Below are 19,730 nucleotides of genomic sequence, written 5' to 3' on the forward strand. Positions count from 1 at the left end.
GCCTGCACTTCTGGAACTAAGGAACTTTGTTCTATGTCAGATATGAGTAGCTTATAACTGATAATTCTGTCTGTATGGACTGTAATACATGACATCTTTATAAGGTGATGTTATCATCAGGATCTGAGGAAAGAAGAAATTATTACAACTGTAACAGCAAATCTAGGACCTAAGAGCACAGCAAGTATGGTATTGATGAAGGTGTGAAATTAAACTTGTAAAGCCCCATGAGCTTTTCGAATTTCCCCACATAAGAAAAAGAGAGCTAGTAAACATACAGAAGCTCTGACAGCTACTGACAGACAGGTTTATTTGGAGGAATGCACAAATGAAAACACAGTCAAATGTGCCTTTTGGAATAGAGTGCTCTTTTTATATGTATATATTTGTACAGAACCTAACAGAACGCTAATCAAGATGCTAATAAAGAACAGAAATTCTGGGCATAAATTTAACATACTAATAATTAATGTTTCCAATCCCTCTGACACACACATCAAGTAAATTGTACGAAACAGCTTGTCAAATCTGAAACTGCAATATCTAATCCATTTGAAAGTGAGACTAGGATCTGGGATAGCAGATTTTCTGACAGTTACTCTGTATTTAAATGAATAAGAGAAATGGCTTGACATAAGCTTTGTCTAAAGCTTCTTTACAAGTCTGAATTTACTAAGTTCGATCAGTTAAGACATCAGCCCTTCTAAAACACAAGTTTACTTAGGCAGGAAGCCTTACAGCTCTTGATAAATAATCAAATGAACAGCAAGGAATATATTATTTGGTATTTTCCCCTTCAAATGCCATGTTTCTGCTGAACAAATAATTCTGTGATTAGGAGTGAAATCTTAAAATACTGAAGCCAAAGGCAAAACTCCCTTTGTTGTTGATGGGGCCCAGTTTGCAACCTGGATACTTCTGAGGTTGTCTTCCTAATCATCTAAACTAAAACACTGGTACCCCATTAGTTCTACTTACTGCTGTTTGCCTGGTCACACAGGCTTCCCATTTTTACACCTCCAGTCAATATGCTATTGAGTGTTTAATGACTACCTTGGAAAAGACACAAACAAATTACGTAACTTTTTTTGAGCAGCTTGGGAAATGGGACTGCATGTTGTTGCAAATTTCTGAAATGCAACTGTCACAATGCTGGCAAGCATCAGCCTTTTTGCACATTTTGCAGGCAAATAAACACCACTTCGACTGGAAATCTGCTTATTATTGAACTGCCGAAGCTCTGAGGGCAGAGCCAGGGAGCACCCACTGCTCAGGCTGCTGCTCCCCTCTGCGCCAGGCGAGCTGCTGCCCGAGCGGGGTTGGTCTAGTGGGCCGTTTTTTTTTTTTTGTGGAAACTTCCTGCTGTTCCAGAGCAGCCTCTGTCCTGTTATCTTGTCTGTACCCATCTGTTGGGACGCTTCCCGGGAAGGCCTGACCCCCAGCCCCGAGGAGGGACCCGGCTGACACTCGGAGCGCACAGCGGGCTGCCGGAACCGGCGCACAGCAGGGCCGGGGCCGGCTCTGCTCCGCGGGCCGGGCCGCCGCCGCCGCCGGCCTGGGCCGCCCCGGAGCCCGCCCCCGGGGGCGCTGGGCGGGTGCTCGCGCGTAGCGGCAAGTGACGAGGCGCGGGCGCGCTCACTGCCGGGGCGTGGGGGCGGTATCGGGTGGGCAGCCCCGCTCGCGGGGAAGGGGGCGCCCCTCGGGCCGGGGGCCGCCAGGTTCCGGTGGGTTCCCAGCGCAGGGCCGGCCCCGGGGAAGGCCCGTTCCCTTCCCGGCCCCTTCCCGTCCTGCCCGCCTGGTGGAGCGGGATGGTCCGCCCCGGGCGGGGCGCGGCGCGGCCCTCCCCTCCCCTCCTTCTCTTCCTCTCGCGTTGGTTCCGCCGGGAGAGCTCTGTCCGCCGCCGCTCGTCCCTGCTCGTGCCCGTCTCCGCTCCGGGCCGCTTGGGCGTTTTCTCTCTGCCTTAAAGTCGGTGAGCAGATGGGCTGAGGCGGGGGGCGGTCGCCGGGCGCCGCCGGGGGGCGGCTCGGCCCGATGGGGACGGCTGCCCCCAGCCCAGCCTAGGCCTGGCCGGGCCGTGACGGCCGCGCCGCGCTCGGATGGAGGCGGAGGGGAGGGCCTCGCTCTCCGTCCTTCCCCACACGGGCACCGGAGCGCGGCGGGCACAAAGCGGGGCGCGGTGCGGGGCCCGGCTCCGCGCAGGTCTCGCCAACGCCCTGCGGCTGCCGTTGCCGCCTGGGGAGGCCCGGGGCGTGCCGGGTAGCCGAGGCGGGGGCCGGCGCCTCCTCGCTGGCGGCCCCGTGCCGTGGGGAAATGGAGGCCGGGGAAGGGCAGGGGAGGAGGAGCGGTGCCGAGGGGGAGAGGCCGGGCGGGGAGCTGGCGAGGCGCCCTCCGGCAGCGGGGTGCGCAGGACGGCGGCCGGCGGGGCGGGCAGGCTCCGCAGCTGGCGTCCTGAGGCGTGTTGCTGCTTCCTTGCAGGGTGTCTTTTATGAATAATCAAAAGCCGCAGAAGCCGACGCTATCAGGCCAGCGTTTTAAAACTAGAAAAAGAGGTAAGTGGTCTGCAGGGTGCATCTTGCCCCTGCCCGCTGTCAGCGCCGTGTGTGTGGCCCCCGGTTAAAACTCGGGTTTGGTCAATAAACGACCCAGTGCCTTTATCTGCTTCTCATTCATCTTCTAAACGAGACCACGCTAAATACAATGTCTTGAGGCTAATTCTAGGTGCTAGAATATTCTCTGTACTAATACAAAATATTTGGCAGTAAGAACTGACTCTGAATTTACTGTGATAACCTTGGCTTAAGAGGCAGTCATTCTAGAACTGTACTGAGTGTGTTTAGCCTGAAAGCAGAAGTATCTAGTACCCCTGGGTTACAGGGGGACTCCAGCACAGGGTTGTTGCAGATCAATACCTACATCTAAGTGTCATCTAACCTCGTAGGAATTTCAGTGTTAGCGACTGGATAAAAGTTACATTGTCCCCTTAGCGCTATAAGAATCTGTGATTTAAATTAAGCTAACCCTAGAAAACAAACAAAACCCCACAAACCCACCCACCCCAACCAACCAACAAAACCCCAAAGTGTGGGATGTGCAAGGGCCTGTCTCTGTATTACACAGTTACTCCCATAAGAAGAGTTAATGACTGAAGAAGTGTGATGAGTAATTTAGTATTTTGGTGGTGGTTTTCTAAGCCTGAAGAGGAAATGGGCACAGCTCTTAGAGTTTGTGTTTGATACTGCTTTACTAATATACTGCGGCGGGCGGAGGAAGCAAGCAGCCGATTCAATGTGAATGATAGAGCAAGCTTCAACTTTATTGACAGAAATCACACCTTATATAAGCACTCTACAATAATCATGCATACTACTCACAAATCTATTGGATACATGTAAAAAGCTACATTATAATATCCCAGCCCCCTGTGGCATCTCAGACATGTCACAACATCTTCCCTCTTCTGGACTGCCTCCTTTCCCAAGGTTGTTTTTACCATCAAGGCCATTGTGTACCTCAGTTTCTCTCTTTGTTAACATAACAGTCTGTTGTTTGGCATAACTGTACCCTGGGTTTATTCCTTTGTTTACCTCAGATGGCTGCAATCAGCTTCTGCAGAGACCCGTGGCCTTGCTCTCTGCAAGCCGTTCTCCAACAATTCCCCCTTTTTCTTTTTGTGCAGGCTGCACAAGCATAAATTTACTAATATTTGTCATTATACAACTATATGCTATTTTAATAATTACTACAATCAATAGTACTATTCCTAATCACCGCAATCCTTCTTGTAACAGACCTTGTAGCCATAGGGACAGACCAAACACAGATTGTAACCATTTGTCTCAAGGATTGACAACCACTTGTGTTTTTTGTAAACGTTGCTTCATCTATTGTAATTGGTTTTGCATTAATTGACTGTGGTCGGATAGATTAAAACAACACATCCCATCAAAATCTTTACATCCATGCCCCTGGGCAAGCAAAAGAAAGTGTATGGCAGCTTGACTCTGTAATACAGCACGCCTTAAACTGTCGAAGGTACCTTATCAAGTACAAAGCATCCCACATACTATCAAAGAGCAATCACATGAAAGCAAACAAACTAGGATTGGTTCTATACTACTGTCCACAAGCCTTCACGCCCTCTATGGTTGGTCCCGTTATGGTGTTCACACGTAGTTCTTCTGTTAGGCAAACATTTTATTTCCCACAGTCCGGCATCCTTATTTCTTTGCTACTCACGCAGTTTCTCATCCTCTTGGCCTTGCCGGTGTTCTTCCCAACAGCTACAGCCTGATTACAGTGATGCCACTCAGTCTGGATCACTCATAACATGTCCGTTGTTTCCCAGGCATTCCACAGATCCCCCTTTTTGTTTTTGAGTGATCCAGACCCCTTTTATTGTTCAGTCCATTGTTCTCATAAAACACTTCCACACACAGGTTAATATCATTAAAAGGATTACAATGACAATTTAAACTGTTATTCCATGTAAAAACAAAAGAATTTTTAACCATCTAATAATTGGTAATCTTTTAGTCAAATCATTATTAAACTTTCTTCCTTCTTCAAGATGTAAATTTATTGTATAAACATCACTACAAAACCTAGTGCTGTTCACCGGTACTGCTGAAGGAGTCACATCTTGCCTTCTCAGCCAGACTGTCTGATTATACCAACCATAATGACTAGTACAAATGGCATACCAAACAGGTCTGAGATGGGTCGGCAGCAGTTGCTAAGCCCAGGCAAAATGCCTACTGTCCTGATTGATCTTTCCCTGCCACCTTGGCACAACTCTGCAGTTTCTTATCTATCTTACGAGGCCTGTTCTTCATCAAAGCTTAGCTGTTTGTCAGAAGTTGTGTGAGGCCGATGCCTTCCAGCCCTCCCTTTTCTTTGTTTTGCTGCGGCACCTGCAAGACTTGTTTGAGAGCTGTATCAATTAAGAGTTAGACAAACTTCAAAACACAGCATACTTAGAATAGTTCTAATTAAAAAGAGTAGACTAATTTCACTATCCATATTTAAGGGATATGACTAAATAGTACAAAAATAAACAGTAAGGAAAATACGGTACTAACATTCAGATCCGCAATTGCTGGGGAACCCTGGATGCAGCGAGAATTCAGAGTGCCCTTCCTCACAAACTGGAAACCCTACGTGATGCGTCCATCCGTAGGTGAGGCATCCAACGTCGCTGCAAGCAGGTCCAGCCTCCAAAGTAACAGGCCAAAATAACTGGCAACTTCCTTTGAGCGGAAACATCTGATTTCATCCTCCTGTTGGGTTCCACCTGGAGCCTGGCCAGTACTCCAGGGGGAAAACCAAGGGAGTTTCTAAATAAGGTTAAATACTTGAGCTCTTAATTCTTAATATTACTAAACAAAGAAAGTGGAATACATATATTCTTACAGTATCTTATCCTTATTAATAACTATATTTTATCTAAACTACATTTTGCACAAGTGACTAGTAAGCCTATATATTTCATTAAGGAGTTACAATTACTGTTAGCATTTTCTCTTAAAAGAATTGGCAACTGTAGTGTAGTTTGTTCTGTTGCAGTAGCAAACATTACTCAGACATTCTGCTTAAAAGATCAGTCGAAGAGACCACAAACTGTCGGCACAGGGGCACTTACAGCACCCACAGCTGGATCCTGAGTGCTGGCTGCCTCTCACCCTCAGGTGTGGTTGCACACACCTTGCTGGTGACCATTGGAGACTGAGACCTGTGGAGACACAAGCATAACCTCTTCCCCAGGTTATTAAAGAAAATGGTCCTTCCCAGTTACCCCTTTCTAGGTTTTTGTTAACACTTGAGCTTTGCTCTGGACTTCTTGTTGATCTGGTATCTATGATGAAAAATGACACAATATTGGTGACACCTGTAATACAGGGGAGATATTTAAAAGGTTTGAAGAGATGGAGTCTTTCTGGTATTCAGGGCAAGTTGCAGTGATGTTTTTAGCTGGATACCTTGATAAAGAAAACTGGTTTTGTGTTGCTCTGACATTCTGGTGGAAGAAATGCATGCATTTTACAGCAGAGCAAATGGTTGACCTGGAGCCAAGATCTCTCCCCCCTTTTGTTTTTGCAAAAGCACTTTCAAGGTCTGGTGCGCTCTTTCTACGATGGTTTGTCCTGTGGGGGAATGCAGTATACCTGCGATGCTTATTAGCTATATGGTGAAGATCTTGTCTTGCTTTTTCTGTAAGTACTTTGGGTGATGTCAGTGAAGGATCTTTTCACAAAATATTAAATAAGCTATGCAGATCATCATGAGTTAGGCCCACAACGGCTGTATCTAATTTATGGTTCCTAACAGTGCCTGTAAATCTTTTAAAGTCTTAATAACAGTTTTAAGTTGTTGCAGGACAATACACACAGGTGATTCGGTTCACAAGGTTAGTGTCAGGGGGGTTTCAGGGTGGGTTGTGCTACAGTGGTGATTAAGACAAATTTGATGCAATTTGAGTTCCTCATTGAGTTATACAGTTACGACCCCAAAATGCAATAGGGGTTTTCCAATATAAATGGATGGATATTTGCTACCCAATTTTCTGGGCCTCTTACACGAATGAGATCCTTGCTTTAAATTGTTACAGCATGACACCAACCCTGAAAAGCATTTGAGGTACCAGGGCTAACAGCCAATCTGCTCACAGATATTATGGTCACATTTGCAGCAGTATCTAAAATGCCTGTCAGCTCGACAGATTTTTTAGCTTTAACGAGAGTACATTTTACCAGAAGTTAACCTTGTGTTACTGTTTTAGTCCAAAAATATTTAAGGGGTACCTGTTGATCCAAATCCTGAGTAATTGCAGCGTCTTTAACAAGCTGAACAATTTTTTTACTCTTTTCTTTTTTTCTTTTTTACTTTTTTTTTTTGTTTGTTTTTTTTTTTTTTTTTGTTACAGAACACAGGGGTACAGACCATAATTTTGATTTTTCTCTTCATAATCAGCATCTACAACCCCTGGTAAAACAAACAACCCGTGTAAGGTTGCAGATGCCTTTTTAACAATATTTTCGTTAGGCAGATGGTACAAAGGTGCACTCTCCCCGCAGAGTATGCACCTAAATTCAAAACAACAATCAACACAAAATTACTGCCTCCTGCTAGAGGAGGTATTTCACCTGTAACAGTTAGAACACTGAGCCCAAACAAACCGCAGCGCCGATGACCCAGCGGGCGGGCACTAGGACCCTGCAGTTCCTGGCCGGCCGCTTCCCTGGCCGGAGAACTCCGCAGCTGCAGTGGGCCGCGTCTCACACACACACACACACTCACACACACACAAAAAGGAGCTCCTGACACTCATCATTCACAACATAAAATGACAAATATTACAAATACGAAGATTCCATTAAGAACATCTAAAGCCTGTGCTGCATAACCCTGCCGCTTTTGGCGGGGGGGGGGGGGGGGGGGGGTGTGCCGAGAGCGGCGCAGTGCCGGGCTCAGCCGCAGGCGGCCGCTCCGCTCCGCGGGGGGGTCGGGGAGGCCCCGGGCCGCCGCCGCCAGCTCCGAACGCTGAGCACGGAGATCCACACGCTCGTTGTTTCAGATAGAATACTGTCCCGGCGTGAATGCCGGTTTTTCTTCTTAAAAGTGTTAGCCAATTTCTAGGGGGCCAATCGATATCCCTGAGCCATCGCCTCCAGTACAGCTGGTGTAGTCTGAGGTTTTGCAGCCCGTTCTTATTAATGCTTAAATCTTTAATAACAGAAAAATGCCGTTCTTCCCAACGTGGCTGATGACTCGGCTCATAGCTTACAGGAGTAAGAATTCTTCTTGCCGTGTCCATATTCCCTTGCACCAAAGTTATTTCGCCTCACTTTTACGATTTTTTCGCCTCAGTTTTATCTATGGATCATCCCCAATTAAAGGAGGATACAAACCAGACAGTCCAGATTCTTTTTCAGGATTTACAGCATCAGGGTCTAAAAGATTATCTCACCATTCTGCTTCTTCAAACAATAAATTTGGCTCTTTAAAGTGTCCCTTAGCCTTGCCCAGACCAATCAGCGCGGCTAAGTCTTTTTTAACGGACCTACTTCCCGCTTTTCTAAAAAGCGCTGTAAAAGTTGAATGGCTACCTCTCGTTCCATGTGTCTGCCCGGGCAGCAATTCCACAAATTCCACACCCCTGGTGCAGCTCGACGACCTTCCTCAAAGTCCGATCAAGTAGCCAGACACCAGGGAGGCTTTTCCTGGGTAACAAATCCCTATTCAGCCTTAAATTCCTCTGGCCTTTCCTGGGTCTCACCCCTATTCGGCCAATTACGGGGTAGCCATTCACGGACACCAAAATCTCCTGAAGCCGGACCAGCTGCCTCGATGTCAGACTTACGAATCCCGACGCTTTAGGAGATGGCACACGTCTACTGCCATCAGCAGCGACCTTATCGCCTTCCAGCTCCGAAAAATCCGTTCCGCCGCTTCCCGGGTTCCGTCTGGTGGAAAAGCAGAGTTTGGGTAACCCTGTTCGGTGCGCCACTTGCGGCGGGCGGAGGAAGCAAGCAGCCGATTCAATGTGAATGATAGAGCAAGCTTCAACTTTATTGACAGAAATCACACCTTATATAAGCACTCTACAATAATCATGCATACTACTCACAAATCTATTGGATACATGTAAAAAGCTACATTATAATATCCCAGCCCCTTGTGGCATTTCAGACATGTCACAACATCTTCCCTCTTCTGGACTGCCTCCTTTCCCAAGGTTGTTTTTACCATCAAGGCCATTGTGTACCTCAGTTTCTCTCTTTGTTAACATAACAGTCTGTTGTTTGGCATAACTGTACCCTGGGTTTATTCCTTTGTTTACCTCAGATGGCTGCAATCAGCTTCTGCAGAGACCCGTGGCCTTGCTCTCTGCAAGCCGTTCTCCAACAATATACTAGTAGTGTTCTACCTCAAACTGACAGCATTAAGGATGCTGTACGTACTGAACTAGTAATTAAGTTGTAGAGAAGTATGTGTTGATTTACAGAACCGATTTCAGTGTTAAAGCATGTTGAGAAGCTGTTGAAGTGAGAGCTACGTTTAGTCCGCCCAGCAGAGGATGAAATGCTAGTGTCCTGGGGTTTTGTCTGTTTTTAAGCACTTAACCGTAGTTTGGCTTCCAAGCAACTCTGCCGTAACAATGAGCTTCATGGATCTGTCCTGGGAAATAACCGATCCAGTGTTTCTAGACTTCTACCTAACTGTTACTAACGTGTTGATACTTGCATTAAGTATGAGGACACTAGTATGCCCCTTACAGAAGGGTTCCTAACAGCTGCTAACAAAACTGGCTAAGCTGTTGTAGACAGCACTCAAAGTAAGATCTGCAGCCGAGTTCTGTTTCTTTGGAAGCTTTTCCTCTCATGGTTTGCATAGTCTAAGGATGAATTGAGATGAATAAAGTTGAAAACCCTCTTCCATTTAAGGCTACTGTTAGTTACACAGGTGGTTTTGTTGCATATTAACTATGCCCTACCTATAGTGAAAACAAGGCTGTGATCAAATGATGTTTCTTCAGTGTGAAGAAGCATGTGTTCTGCTTTAACAAAAAGGATGCTAAATGGATCTTTAATTACAGTCCATCATTTCACGTTTATTTAAGGCTAAGCAGTTAGCTCAGATTTCTACATTTCCCCCAGGCACTTGAGGAAGAGCAGTTGCTTCAGACTCATTTAACTCCATATTAAGAGGAGGGGATTGTCTTCATAGGCAAATCAAGTACTGTTGGTTGTCTCAAATATGAAAATAGTATGCAGCTTCTCATTTTTTTTTTTTTTAAAATAGTGAGAGGTCCAAAGGGCTGAAATGGAACAGGAGTAATAGAGTCAAATGCACAAAACTGTAGGGGTACGTATTTTGAATTGCCTTCCAAGATTTAATTAAACCTCTGGTTTTGGAGTGAAAGCGTGATCTAAGATCTTAACAGTGGTATACGAATCAAACTGAAAAGTCAGATGGGCTTTATTAGAGCCCACTAATGATCATCACAAAGAACTGTTCTGAGTGAAATTACAGTAAGAATTCAATCAGAGGTAACTAAGGAATGTTTTAGCTTTTCACAGCCTTTCCCCCAGCCTTGACTGAATAGGAGAGTGAAAGCTGTAGAACTTCTTACTGCTATATTGGCCAGTGAAATTCATTTTAGGCTACACTGTTAAGTCACTATTTGTGCTAGTTAGTACCAGTTGTCAGGCTTGTCAGTGCAAGTTTGGTTTGGGGTTTTTAAAAACAAGATGAAATTACAAACTTTAAAAAACATACAGCTGTGTGTGGCAACTTTATTTCAGTAAAATAAAAACTTTGTTTTTACAGATGAAAAAGAGAGGTTTGACCCTACTCAGTTCCAGGACTGTATTATTCAAGGTTTAACCGAAACTGGCACTGACTTGGAGGCAGTAGCAAAGTTTCTTGATGCGTCTGGTGCAAAACTTGACTATCGCCGCTATGCAGAAACGCTTTTTGACATCCTGGTGGCTGGTGGAATGCTGGGTAAGTCCTGTTAGTAGGGCTGCTGTCAGCCTTTAGTCACTTGACTCTACAAAAGCTTGCTGTTTTTTTTCAGTGTAAAAACTCTGCAAAAGAGCCTATTGAGTGTGTAGAACAGGGTTTAAGTTATGTGTAGTAAACTTAATGATTGACTGAGCAGTGAAGTTACTGTAGAAATACTCTGTATAACCTACCACATTTTTGCTTGTGTCGGTTTGCATTCTTCAAAGTGTGGATTGTACAGACTTGGATTAAAGGAAAACATATTGTGTTTTGGGTTGTTTTTTTTTTTTTTAAACTAGGAGTGGATCTTGACTCTGTAGTCAAGTTCACTACTGCTACTGAGATGATTGAATGCTTGTTCCAGGTCTGTGGTCTCAAGACCAACGGAGTTACCTGAAAGATTCTGATACGAACCTGTGCTTTGTGCACCCTGCCCTGTTGTTATGGAAATTAATATTGTTTACAGAAGAATCTGATGTGCTTAGTCTTGGAAATGCTATTATAAATTGCTTGTTGTCGACAACAGGGACGTCATGGCCTCTAGCAAATGTCAGGGAGTAAGAAACTGAGAGGGTGGTTGAGTCAGCAGAAAACACAGGGAGCTGAGGAAATTGAGATGTGATGACAAAGTCTTGTAAACTTGTGTACACTGTAAAGAGCAAAGAGTGGAGCAGGTGCTCAGCAACCAGGTGAAGAAGTAAATGAAGCTAAATGAGGTTGGAAAGTAGTAAAATAAAGTGGTACTTCTAGATTTTGACTTTACGTTTCCTACTTGACTAAATACTGTGAAGAGGACCTTTTATGTTGTCTGCCTAAACTGGAAAAGGTCTGTCTCAGATTTTAGCATTTATTATGCAGTAGTTGGGAGGCAGGACTTAAATGAGAAATTTGGCAGTTGCAGAAGATTTTTTGTAATGTAACAGAAATAGAATCCAAAGGATGTAAATGCATATGGAGGAGAGGAAATAACCTGAATCTGGGCTGCTGTCAGACTCTGGATGGCAGTTCCGCAGTGGAGGTGGCTGGTTTGGGAGGATGCATCTGTTGAATGTTGAGGAGGTCTTCACAGTAGTACTGCAAAAATGTCAGGTGACTTGCTCACACAAATGCTGAAAAAGCAAGACTTTCAGAATGGCTTAAGTTCATGTGCCTGCCTGTCTGAGCTGTGTATCGGAACAGTGTTCTGTAGACTGAAGTTACTGTGGTGTTCCTTTGGGCAAGAGGCTCTTTGGCTGATGTGACAAGAGCTGGTAGTGTAAGTAAACTTGTCTGGAGCGTTGCTAGGTGATTGTACCAAATTGTTACAATCTGTGGGTTTACATTCAAGAGTCTTAACCAGCGCATACTGTGTTAGGTAGTGTTTCTCCTAGGAATGAGGCTGAGAAAGGAGGGAAAAATGCATCGTGACATTAATATAGGCATCCTTTACTCAACTCCCTCTAGTCTAGAACAAGTAGGTAAGTAGAGTAGCTTTGATCTTTAGCCAGACAAGGCCAAAATAAAAACTGTCATCCTGTTGCCTTACTATCTTTTAATATTATAATCACGAATGCTTATCTCTGTCTTCAAGTCATGTTTCTGACTAATCCATAACAAAAGGATCTCCCCTTGTATGTGAGATAGCATAGAAATCAGTGATGAGGTATTTTGGCACTGGAATCGGTGGCTTGAATTCGCTGTAGTTAGTGAAGCAGCCTGGCTACAAATCAAATGCCTGTATTAAATTGAAGAGGGATGGTGATGAAGCATCTTCTAATTAGCAAGTGCCTTTCAAGACTAAAGTTTCAAGCCCCTCTCTGGGACACTGAATTTTGAATGTGCATCATGTTCCATCTCCTGTTGCTACTCACTGTTATTTACAAGACCCTTACAAAGCAGCACTATTGCAGCAGACATTAGAAAGACACTTGCTAGGATTAAGCAGCTTCAGTGGCTTCCTTTCAGGGAAAAGGAGGTCATGTGAATTTACCCACATGTAAACAAGATGTATTGCCATTCCAGTTAGCAGTAGGGGGTTAGAATATTTAAATGTTTATATCGAAGCTACTGATTTTAAAGTTCCACTACAGTGGTGGAGCAGATGGAAAGGCAGGGGTGTCTTCAGTGATCCTGTCCTTCATCATGAAAGGACAATGCGTTCCATGTTAGGGGTGCTGGAATTCTTATTGTGGAGACTATTCAGTACTCTCACTGGGAAGTAGTACCACTAATGCTGAAACTCTTCTTTAGCCCCAGGTGGTACCCTGGCAGATGACATGACACGCACAAACGTCTGTGTATTTGCAGCACAGGAAGACCTAGAAACCATGCAAGCATTTGCTCAGGTTAGTGTTGTAATGAGTACAATTTAACTTAAACTGTTTAGTGGTCAAAAATGTAATGTTTGTGTAGTTGAAAGTTTAGGTAGAAATTAATGCACGGCTTTAAGAAGTGTACTGGAAGAGGTAGAGTAGCACTGTTCTAAGCTGCAAGTGCTCTAAGGAGTTCAGATCAACTTCACTGAATGTGATATTTTTGAACTCTAATTAAATGGTAGTACAGAGCAAAAAATAACCACCTCTGTATCTCTTTAGGTTTTCAACAAGCTAATCAGGCGTTACAAGTACCTGGAGAAAGGCTTTGAAGATGAAGTCAAAAAGGTATGGAGTGTAGGTCCTTATTAGTAGACAAATAACTCTACACAAGATGAGCTCTATAGTGGATTATTAAAGTACAACAGTTGAAGTCTTTAATAGAAGAACAGCTAGCTTGTATGACTAGGGGAGACTACCAGTGAACTGGTGCTTATGCTCGTTGAATACCTTGATTGAAACAAAAATGTCCAACATGGAGGCCAGACTTTCCTGAGAGATGGTAGTTCTTTGGTAATTATTCTTACTTCCTCTTGCAGTTGCTGCTGTTCCTGAAAGGGTTCTCAGAGTCTGAGCGGAACAAACTGGCCATGTTGACGGGTATTCTGCTAGCCAACGGGACGCTTAATGCATCAATTCTCAACAGTCTTTACAATGAGAACTTGGTTAAAGAAGGTGAGTGTTGTCCAACTCCTCCTTTAGGGAAGGGTGGTGGGGGACAGAACCATGACACAATTTCCACAGTAGGTGGAAATTGTGATGACAGTACACCCTGGCAGCTGACTAGCTTCATCTGGTGGTAGGTTTACTGCCAAATTAGCAAAAGTAAACATGCTGCCTCACAACCTGGAAGGTCGTTAGAAGACTGGTCTTTTTGGAAAGCTGTGTGGGACTTCCCTGCACGACACTGGGGGCTGCTGTCGCTGGTGTTGCCCAGCAAGGCAGCACTGTGTTTTGGAGAGGGACCTTTGTGGATGCAGAAGGTGTGTTGTCTTTAGGCTCCTTCCTAAACTGCAGCAAGGAGAGTTGAGTTTAATACAGGGAAGCCTTTGTGATGCTGAGTGGTGAGAGAAGTCCAACATGCTGGAGGCTGCAGCCTCCTCAGGCAGAGGTAGTGCAGCCAGTGCTAGGGCAGCCTCTGAGCATAGCTGCTGCTTTGAGCAGGGTTCTGACCAAACTCAGTGCCCTATACTCTCCGACCTTGTGATTCTCTTTGCTTTGAATTTCAATAACAATAGTACTGTTCCTACTGCACAGGTGTTTCTGCAGCTTTTGCAGTCAAGCTGTTCAAATCATGGATAAATGAAAAAGATATTAATGCAGTGGCTGTCAGTCTTCGTAAAGTAAACATGGATAATAGGCTGATGGTGAGTACCACTGAAATTACTGATTTACTACTTAAGCCAGTTTACTAAATAGCATTTACCAGCAAAGTATTCAACACGTTTCTTTTGTGAAAGAGTTGTTGTAAAACTTTGTTTTCAGGAACTCTTCCCAGCCAACAAACAAAGTGTTGAACACTTCTCCAAGTACTTCACTGAAGCAGGACTAAAAGAACTTTCTGAGTATGTTCGGAACCAGCAAACCATAGGAGCTCGGAAGGAGCTGCAGAAAGAGCTTCAGGAGCAGATGTCACGGGGAGATCCCTTCAAGGATGTAAGTATTTGGCTGCAGACAAGGTGGAGGTGCTTTTCTTTTTTTTCTTTCTTTTTTCTGTAGGAGCGTAGCTCAAACGATCTGAAATGCAATAGCATTTAATACTACTCTGAAGATACATGCCTAATTAAATACTGAATTTAAACACCTAGCTCTTGCTAGGATTAAAATTAGGACCAGGGTGTTTTGGTATTTGCTTCATTGTCTTTCCTTAATGTCCCGAATCCTGCTGTATGATCAAGGGGGTGATTTGTGGTTCTGAAGGTTTCCAGGTTACTTTTATAACAGAAATTTTAGTTTAGTTTCATATGTGGCCTGTGTGCTGACTCTCTTTATTCTAACTGGCAGATAATATTGTATGTGAAGGAAGAGATGAAGAAAAACAACATCTCAGAACAGACTGTGGTAGCCATAATCTGGTCAAGTGTAATGAGCACCGTGGAATGGAACAAAAAGGAGGAGCTGGTAGCAGAGCAAGCCATTAAGCATTTGAAGGTACTGTAACTGAAGTGTGGACTTTTGCACCCCTTCAGTAGGGTGCTTCCCTTTGTCTCTAGCTCCCTTTTAAATGAGTTAAAACCTACAGCCCCCCTAATACAGGGAATCCTTCCCCTTGTAACAGTTGTATTATAGTCTGAGTTACTGAGGCAAAAGCAGTGTGACTTCTGCAGAAGCACTTAGGGGGGGGGGGTGTTGCAGATTTCTAAGCAGTGGTTGACAGAAACTGTGAAACCAGCCTAGTCAGGCAGTAAAATGCGATGTGCTCTGCATGTGCCAATTGGTTGTTCCTGTCACAGCAATACAGCCCTCTACTTGCTGCCTTTACTACCCAAGGTCAGTCAGAGCTGACTCTTCTGTTGAAGATTCAGGAGTATTGTTATGACAACATTCACTTCATGAAGGCCTTCCAGAAAATAGTGGTACTCTTCTATAAAGGTAACTTTGGGGGGTTGTAGTTCTGGGGGTGTGTGGGAGTTTGAGGAAGTTGGTTTTGGGTTGGTGGTTTGTTGTTTGGGTGTGGTTTTTTTTTTTTTTTCCAAAGCTGGTATTCGCAGAATGCTTCAGTCCTGATAAGACCTTTAGGGAAGATCAGTGCTACAACACTGCACTTCATAAGCTGAAGAACTGTCTATTTCTGTTCTCAGAGGTGGATGTGGCAGTCCTTGGCATGTGGGGAAGTATTCCTCTAGGCAAGGATACTGCCTGTCTGCTAGATTCTAAGAGTTGTGGTAGATCAAATCTAAATTTAGATTTTAAGGCTCTTTGGCCCTTTTAAGGTAGGGATAGATGATAATGTATTCTTCCTAGTTCTCTGTCTGAATGACTGAACAGCCAGATATTGAGACCACCAAGGTGTTGTGGAGTGCTCCAGTCTCTCTGTTAATGGCTGTTGAAAGGTGTTACTGAAAAACATGTGGTGCACACATGGGAACACTTGTTGTTAATCTGAAGATTATATTGTACTTGTAAAACTTAAAAAACAGTTAAAACACTTCCTGTGAGGTACTTTGGACTTTAAAGAATTTGCAGCTGTTCCGAGCTGTTGACCTGAAGCTTTCCTTGGTGTGTCATCCCAGACAGCTACAAAATACATGAGACTGTCAGTGGGAGTGAAAGTGCAGCTCTGAGGTGCGTGCTCAGGAACCCCCCAGCAGCCAATCTGAAATGGGTGGTTCTCAGAATTCTGAGGAGGCCCAGGACAGGAGTGGGGGTTGTGCTGGGCCAGGGAGAAAGCAAAGGCTTCTTGGTCAGGGTCAGGACTTCTTGTCAGCTGGCATTCAGGTAATGCTGCTCTTGCACATCTTACAGCTGAAGTGCTGAGTGAAGAACCCATCCTGAAGTGGTATAAAGATGCACATCTTGCAAAAGGGAAGAGTGTTTTTCTGGAGCAAATGAAAAAATTTGTGGAATGGCTCAAGAATGCTGAAGAAGGTAACCAGCAGCTTAGCTCATGTGTTGAGCTGGTTCATTTTGGGAAGCTTAGTGCACTGGTGCTTTGTTTTGGTGTGGGGGGTGTGTTCATTGCCCTTGAGACTAAGTGTGCCCCCCCGCCTGGTACTGTGTAGAAAAGCTTGCCAACGGGCCCCCCGGGCATCCAGTAGCAGCTGTTGTGCAGGGTGGGGGGCGTTCCCCACTGGCAGCCTGGTGATGAGGTCTTTCTGTTCCAGAGTCGGAGTCGGAAGCTGAAGAGGGTGACTGACCTGTGAACCCCTGTCCTCAGTAAAGCAAACAGGAGCTGTAGATAAGTGTCATGTCTCATGTGTCCTTCTGATTCTTACATCCTACCTCCCTGTATCAAGCATGATATAAGGGCTCTCATGGCAATTTATTTTAACTGTTTTCTATAGTTATTGAAATACCGGGTTTAGTTTTTAAAACCATGTTTTAAGCAGCTTACAGGAGCTATTCTAGATTTTACTCTAACCTGCATTTGTCCTTTCAGTTATATTCTACCTCCTGTATTTTCTACTGTAATAATGTAATTTAAGGCCTTCCACAATGAAATCCATTTTACCCCTTGGGTTTTCTATCTATATTTGAGTAGACATGATATGGTGAATGAAATTTCTGGCAGTTCTGTTTGCAAATTAAACTGTAAAAAAGCCTTGAAAGTGAAGAGGCCAATGGCTTGTGTGGTAACTTGGTGTGATGCTTCAGTCCATCCCACTTTCTCCAGCTCACCACATTTAGTTCCTACCTGGCTGTCCATCTCCCCAGGGCCGCCTCCTCTCTGTTCTAGCCCTTGCAAGCAATCTTCTAGCCCAGCTGCTGGGCATGGCACCTGCCCTGCTGCTGGGAGCTCCCTGTCCTGCTGGCAGGGGTGGTGGTGGGCAGCAAGCAGTAACTGCTGTGGGGTACAGAGAGTGGCACAGCAGAGGGTGGGGGCTGCCTTGTGGCCAGGTCGTGGTTTAGGGCTGTGGCACTTCTCTCCAAGCAGGGCCAGGGGGCCCTTACACTCTACCCCAGGCTCTGGGAATGGTGATGACTGGAAAGGAAGGCAGACTAAACTCTACCCCCTCCCCATGACATTTTGAAATCATTCTGTGCTGGCAGATGACATGTTAAACCAGTTTGTCTGCTCCCTGAAACTTTGAATTCTTAATGGAAATTCTCAGGACAGCTCATAATTTGAGACAGATTTGGTAAAAAGAGTAAAATCTATGCTGTTGACGGTAATAACAAACATTAACTGAAATACTGGTAAGCTGAGTACACCTGATAAAGACTAAAAAAACCGGTGATGGCAACACAATCTGTTCAATACTATGGTAACCTTCCTTTGTAACTTTTTTTTTAAACAAATAAAGGCCATCCTTACACTTATGTCAAGGGCTGCCTCTGTTCTCTTACCCAAAAAGGAAACATCAGAGACGGTAGAGGGTAAAAATCAGTACTAGGCCTTTAGCTATTCTGATGACAGCTGAAGACACAATTAAAATAGTCCTTTCTTGCTGTTAGGAGGCCTAGTTTAGAGAGCAGAGGGTGATCTATTCCACGTGTTCAAAGCGCAACTGGCCTGAGACTTTTATTCACCAGGAAAATGCAGGCGGGCTCGTCAGTATCTTTTCCTTAAGTTTTATGCCAGCGGTGGGATTAAACTTCAGTATCCAAAAAGCTGTAACACAAAAGAGGGCATCTACAAAATAACTATAGGCAATAAGTAATTTAATATTTTTTTTTGTCTCTTTGGAGTGACATCGGCATCAGCCTTCTCAGCTACAGGAGGCAGCTTCCTTTTCTGCCGTTTCAAGGGCGAGAAAAAAGGATGTTTCAGTGCTTCCTCCAGAGTAATGCGCTTGGCTGGGTCATACTCCAACATCTGAAGGAGGTCGAAGAGGTTTCTGTGGTCTGAATTCTGACAGGTCATGAGTTCCTTCAGGAAGAAAACAACACAACACAGCATGGCGGTTTTTTAATATTGGAATAGTACTTAAAGCTCCTCTCCCTAAGTGCCTTTTCCCTCTGCCATCTTACCTTTAGGGGCTTACACCAACTTGGAACACATCTTCCAGCAAATCTGTGCTCATCCGAGTCCAGCCGGGCACGATGGAAATACTTGCGTTTCCTTAAACAGACAGACCGGGGCTTGTTATTCAAAGATTCGCTAGAAGTTTATCGGCACGTTTATTCTCGGGAACTGATCTGGGACTGTTCCACAAAGGTGGCCAGCTTGTTAAGTACAGCCCAAGGTGCATCCGAGTTTATTAACTTTTTTAAAACATGTGCTATTAAGCCAAATCTGAAAATATTTAAGCTATAGCAGTCCAGGTGCAGAAGATGTAACTACCTGGTTTTCTCTATCATGTGCCTTGGCAAAGGCCCCAGTACTCGCTCCATCATCGCCAGTTGTTGTGTGTCGCTATTGGTCTGGAAGGAAAGCGAGAGAGACATTTTTGTCTGTCGTGAAGAGGAAATTATCAAGAACCACACATCATTCTTGACTGTACCCTGCAACTCATTTCAGATTAAGGAAAAAAGAGAGGCTCTAGTCATCTGTTCCCTGAAGGAAGTTACAGTGCACTGAAGTTTCTTTTCCCTTATTTGTCCCTCCCTTATCCTTTCTCCTCTTTGTTTGTAAGTTTCGGCCATACTGTCAAGATGACAGAATTCAGGTATTTGAGTAGTATTTGCCGATGGTGATAGAGGAAGCTCATCTGTTACTTGTGTGGCTTGTGCGTTACAAATGTTCACAGGGTGGACTTTCCGATCAAGCTGCTGCCACAATGTTTACTGGAAGCAACTTGTAGCACTCTTCTGCTGAGGAAGTTAGTTCCTTTGTGCCTGCAGCTTCTGTTCTCTTCACCTTGGCATTCCAGAGAAATGCAGCTTCGTTTCTGGCACAGACCATTCCCCTTAGTCCCCACCTCCCTGGAGCATAGCTGATGACCAAGCTGAGGAGCATTGTACATGCTGCATCCTTTGGAGTTTCACAGTTACCTACCTGAAATACCGCGTATCCAAGGTAGTATTCTATGAGGATACATCCTATGCTCCAAACATCGCATGGCTGTGACCACCCCAGCGCTGTGAAAAGATGCAGAAGGTTCACACGTGTATCAGACTGCAAACACTTCCACAGCTCAAGCGCTCGAGACAGGCGACACAGCTGTGGCAGTTCCGTAGCAGGCAGAAAGTCCTACACTCAAGAGCAGCCGAACAGATGTCTACTGACCTAGGATCACTTCAGGAGCTCTGTAAGGTCTTGTAGACACCAAACGG

The 19,730-nt window shown here is 44.8% G+C and overlaps 1 protein-coding gene across 1 annotated transcript; it reads left to right on the forward strand.

Moving 5' to 3' along the window:
• The first annotated feature begins 1,811 nt into the window (after positions 1 to 1,811).
• Positions 1,812 to 17,834, forward strand: BZW1 (basic leucine zipper and W2 domains 1). Its single transcript, XM_074910987.1, has 12 exons — positions 1,812 to 1,969; positions 2,476 to 2,549; positions 10,327 to 10,503; positions 12,733 to 12,827; positions 13,077 to 13,142; positions 13,394 to 13,529; positions 14,112 to 14,221; positions 14,340 to 14,510; positions 14,859 to 15,005; positions 15,308 to 15,446; positions 16,320 to 16,442; positions 16,679 to 17,834. The coding sequence occupies exons 2-12, from the start codon at positions 2,486 to 2,488 to the stop codon at positions 16,708 to 16,710; spliced, it is 1,260 nt and encodes a 419-aa protein (XP_074767088.1). The 5' UTR covers positions 1,812 to 1,969; positions 2,476 to 2,485; the 3' UTR covers positions 16,711 to 17,834.
• The last annotated feature ends 1,896 nt before the right edge of the window (positions 17,835 to 19,730 follow it).

The sequence above is a fragment of the Athene noctua genome, chromosome 7, assembly GCF_965140245.1.
Source record: "Athene noctua chromosome 7, bAthNoc1.hap1.1, whole genome shotgun sequence".
Lineage (NCBI taxonomy): Eukaryota > Metazoa > Chordata > Aves > Strigiformes > Strigidae > Athene > Athene noctua.

Bases quoted from the DNA above. Each gene is read 5' to 3' on its own strand.
- BZW1 (XM_074910987.1), top strand. From the start codon at position 2,486: ATGAATAATCAAAAGCCGCAGAAGCCGACGCTATCAGGCCAGCGTTTT. The intron at 12,828-13,076 runs GTTAGTGTTGTA...GTATCTCTTTAG, and splicing joins CCATGCAAGCATTTGCTCAG to GTTTTCAACAAGCTAATCAG. The intron at 13,143-13,393 runs GTATGGAGTGTA...TTCCTCTTGCAG, and splicing joins TTGAAGATGAAGTCAAAAAG to TTGCTGCTGTTCCTGAAAGG.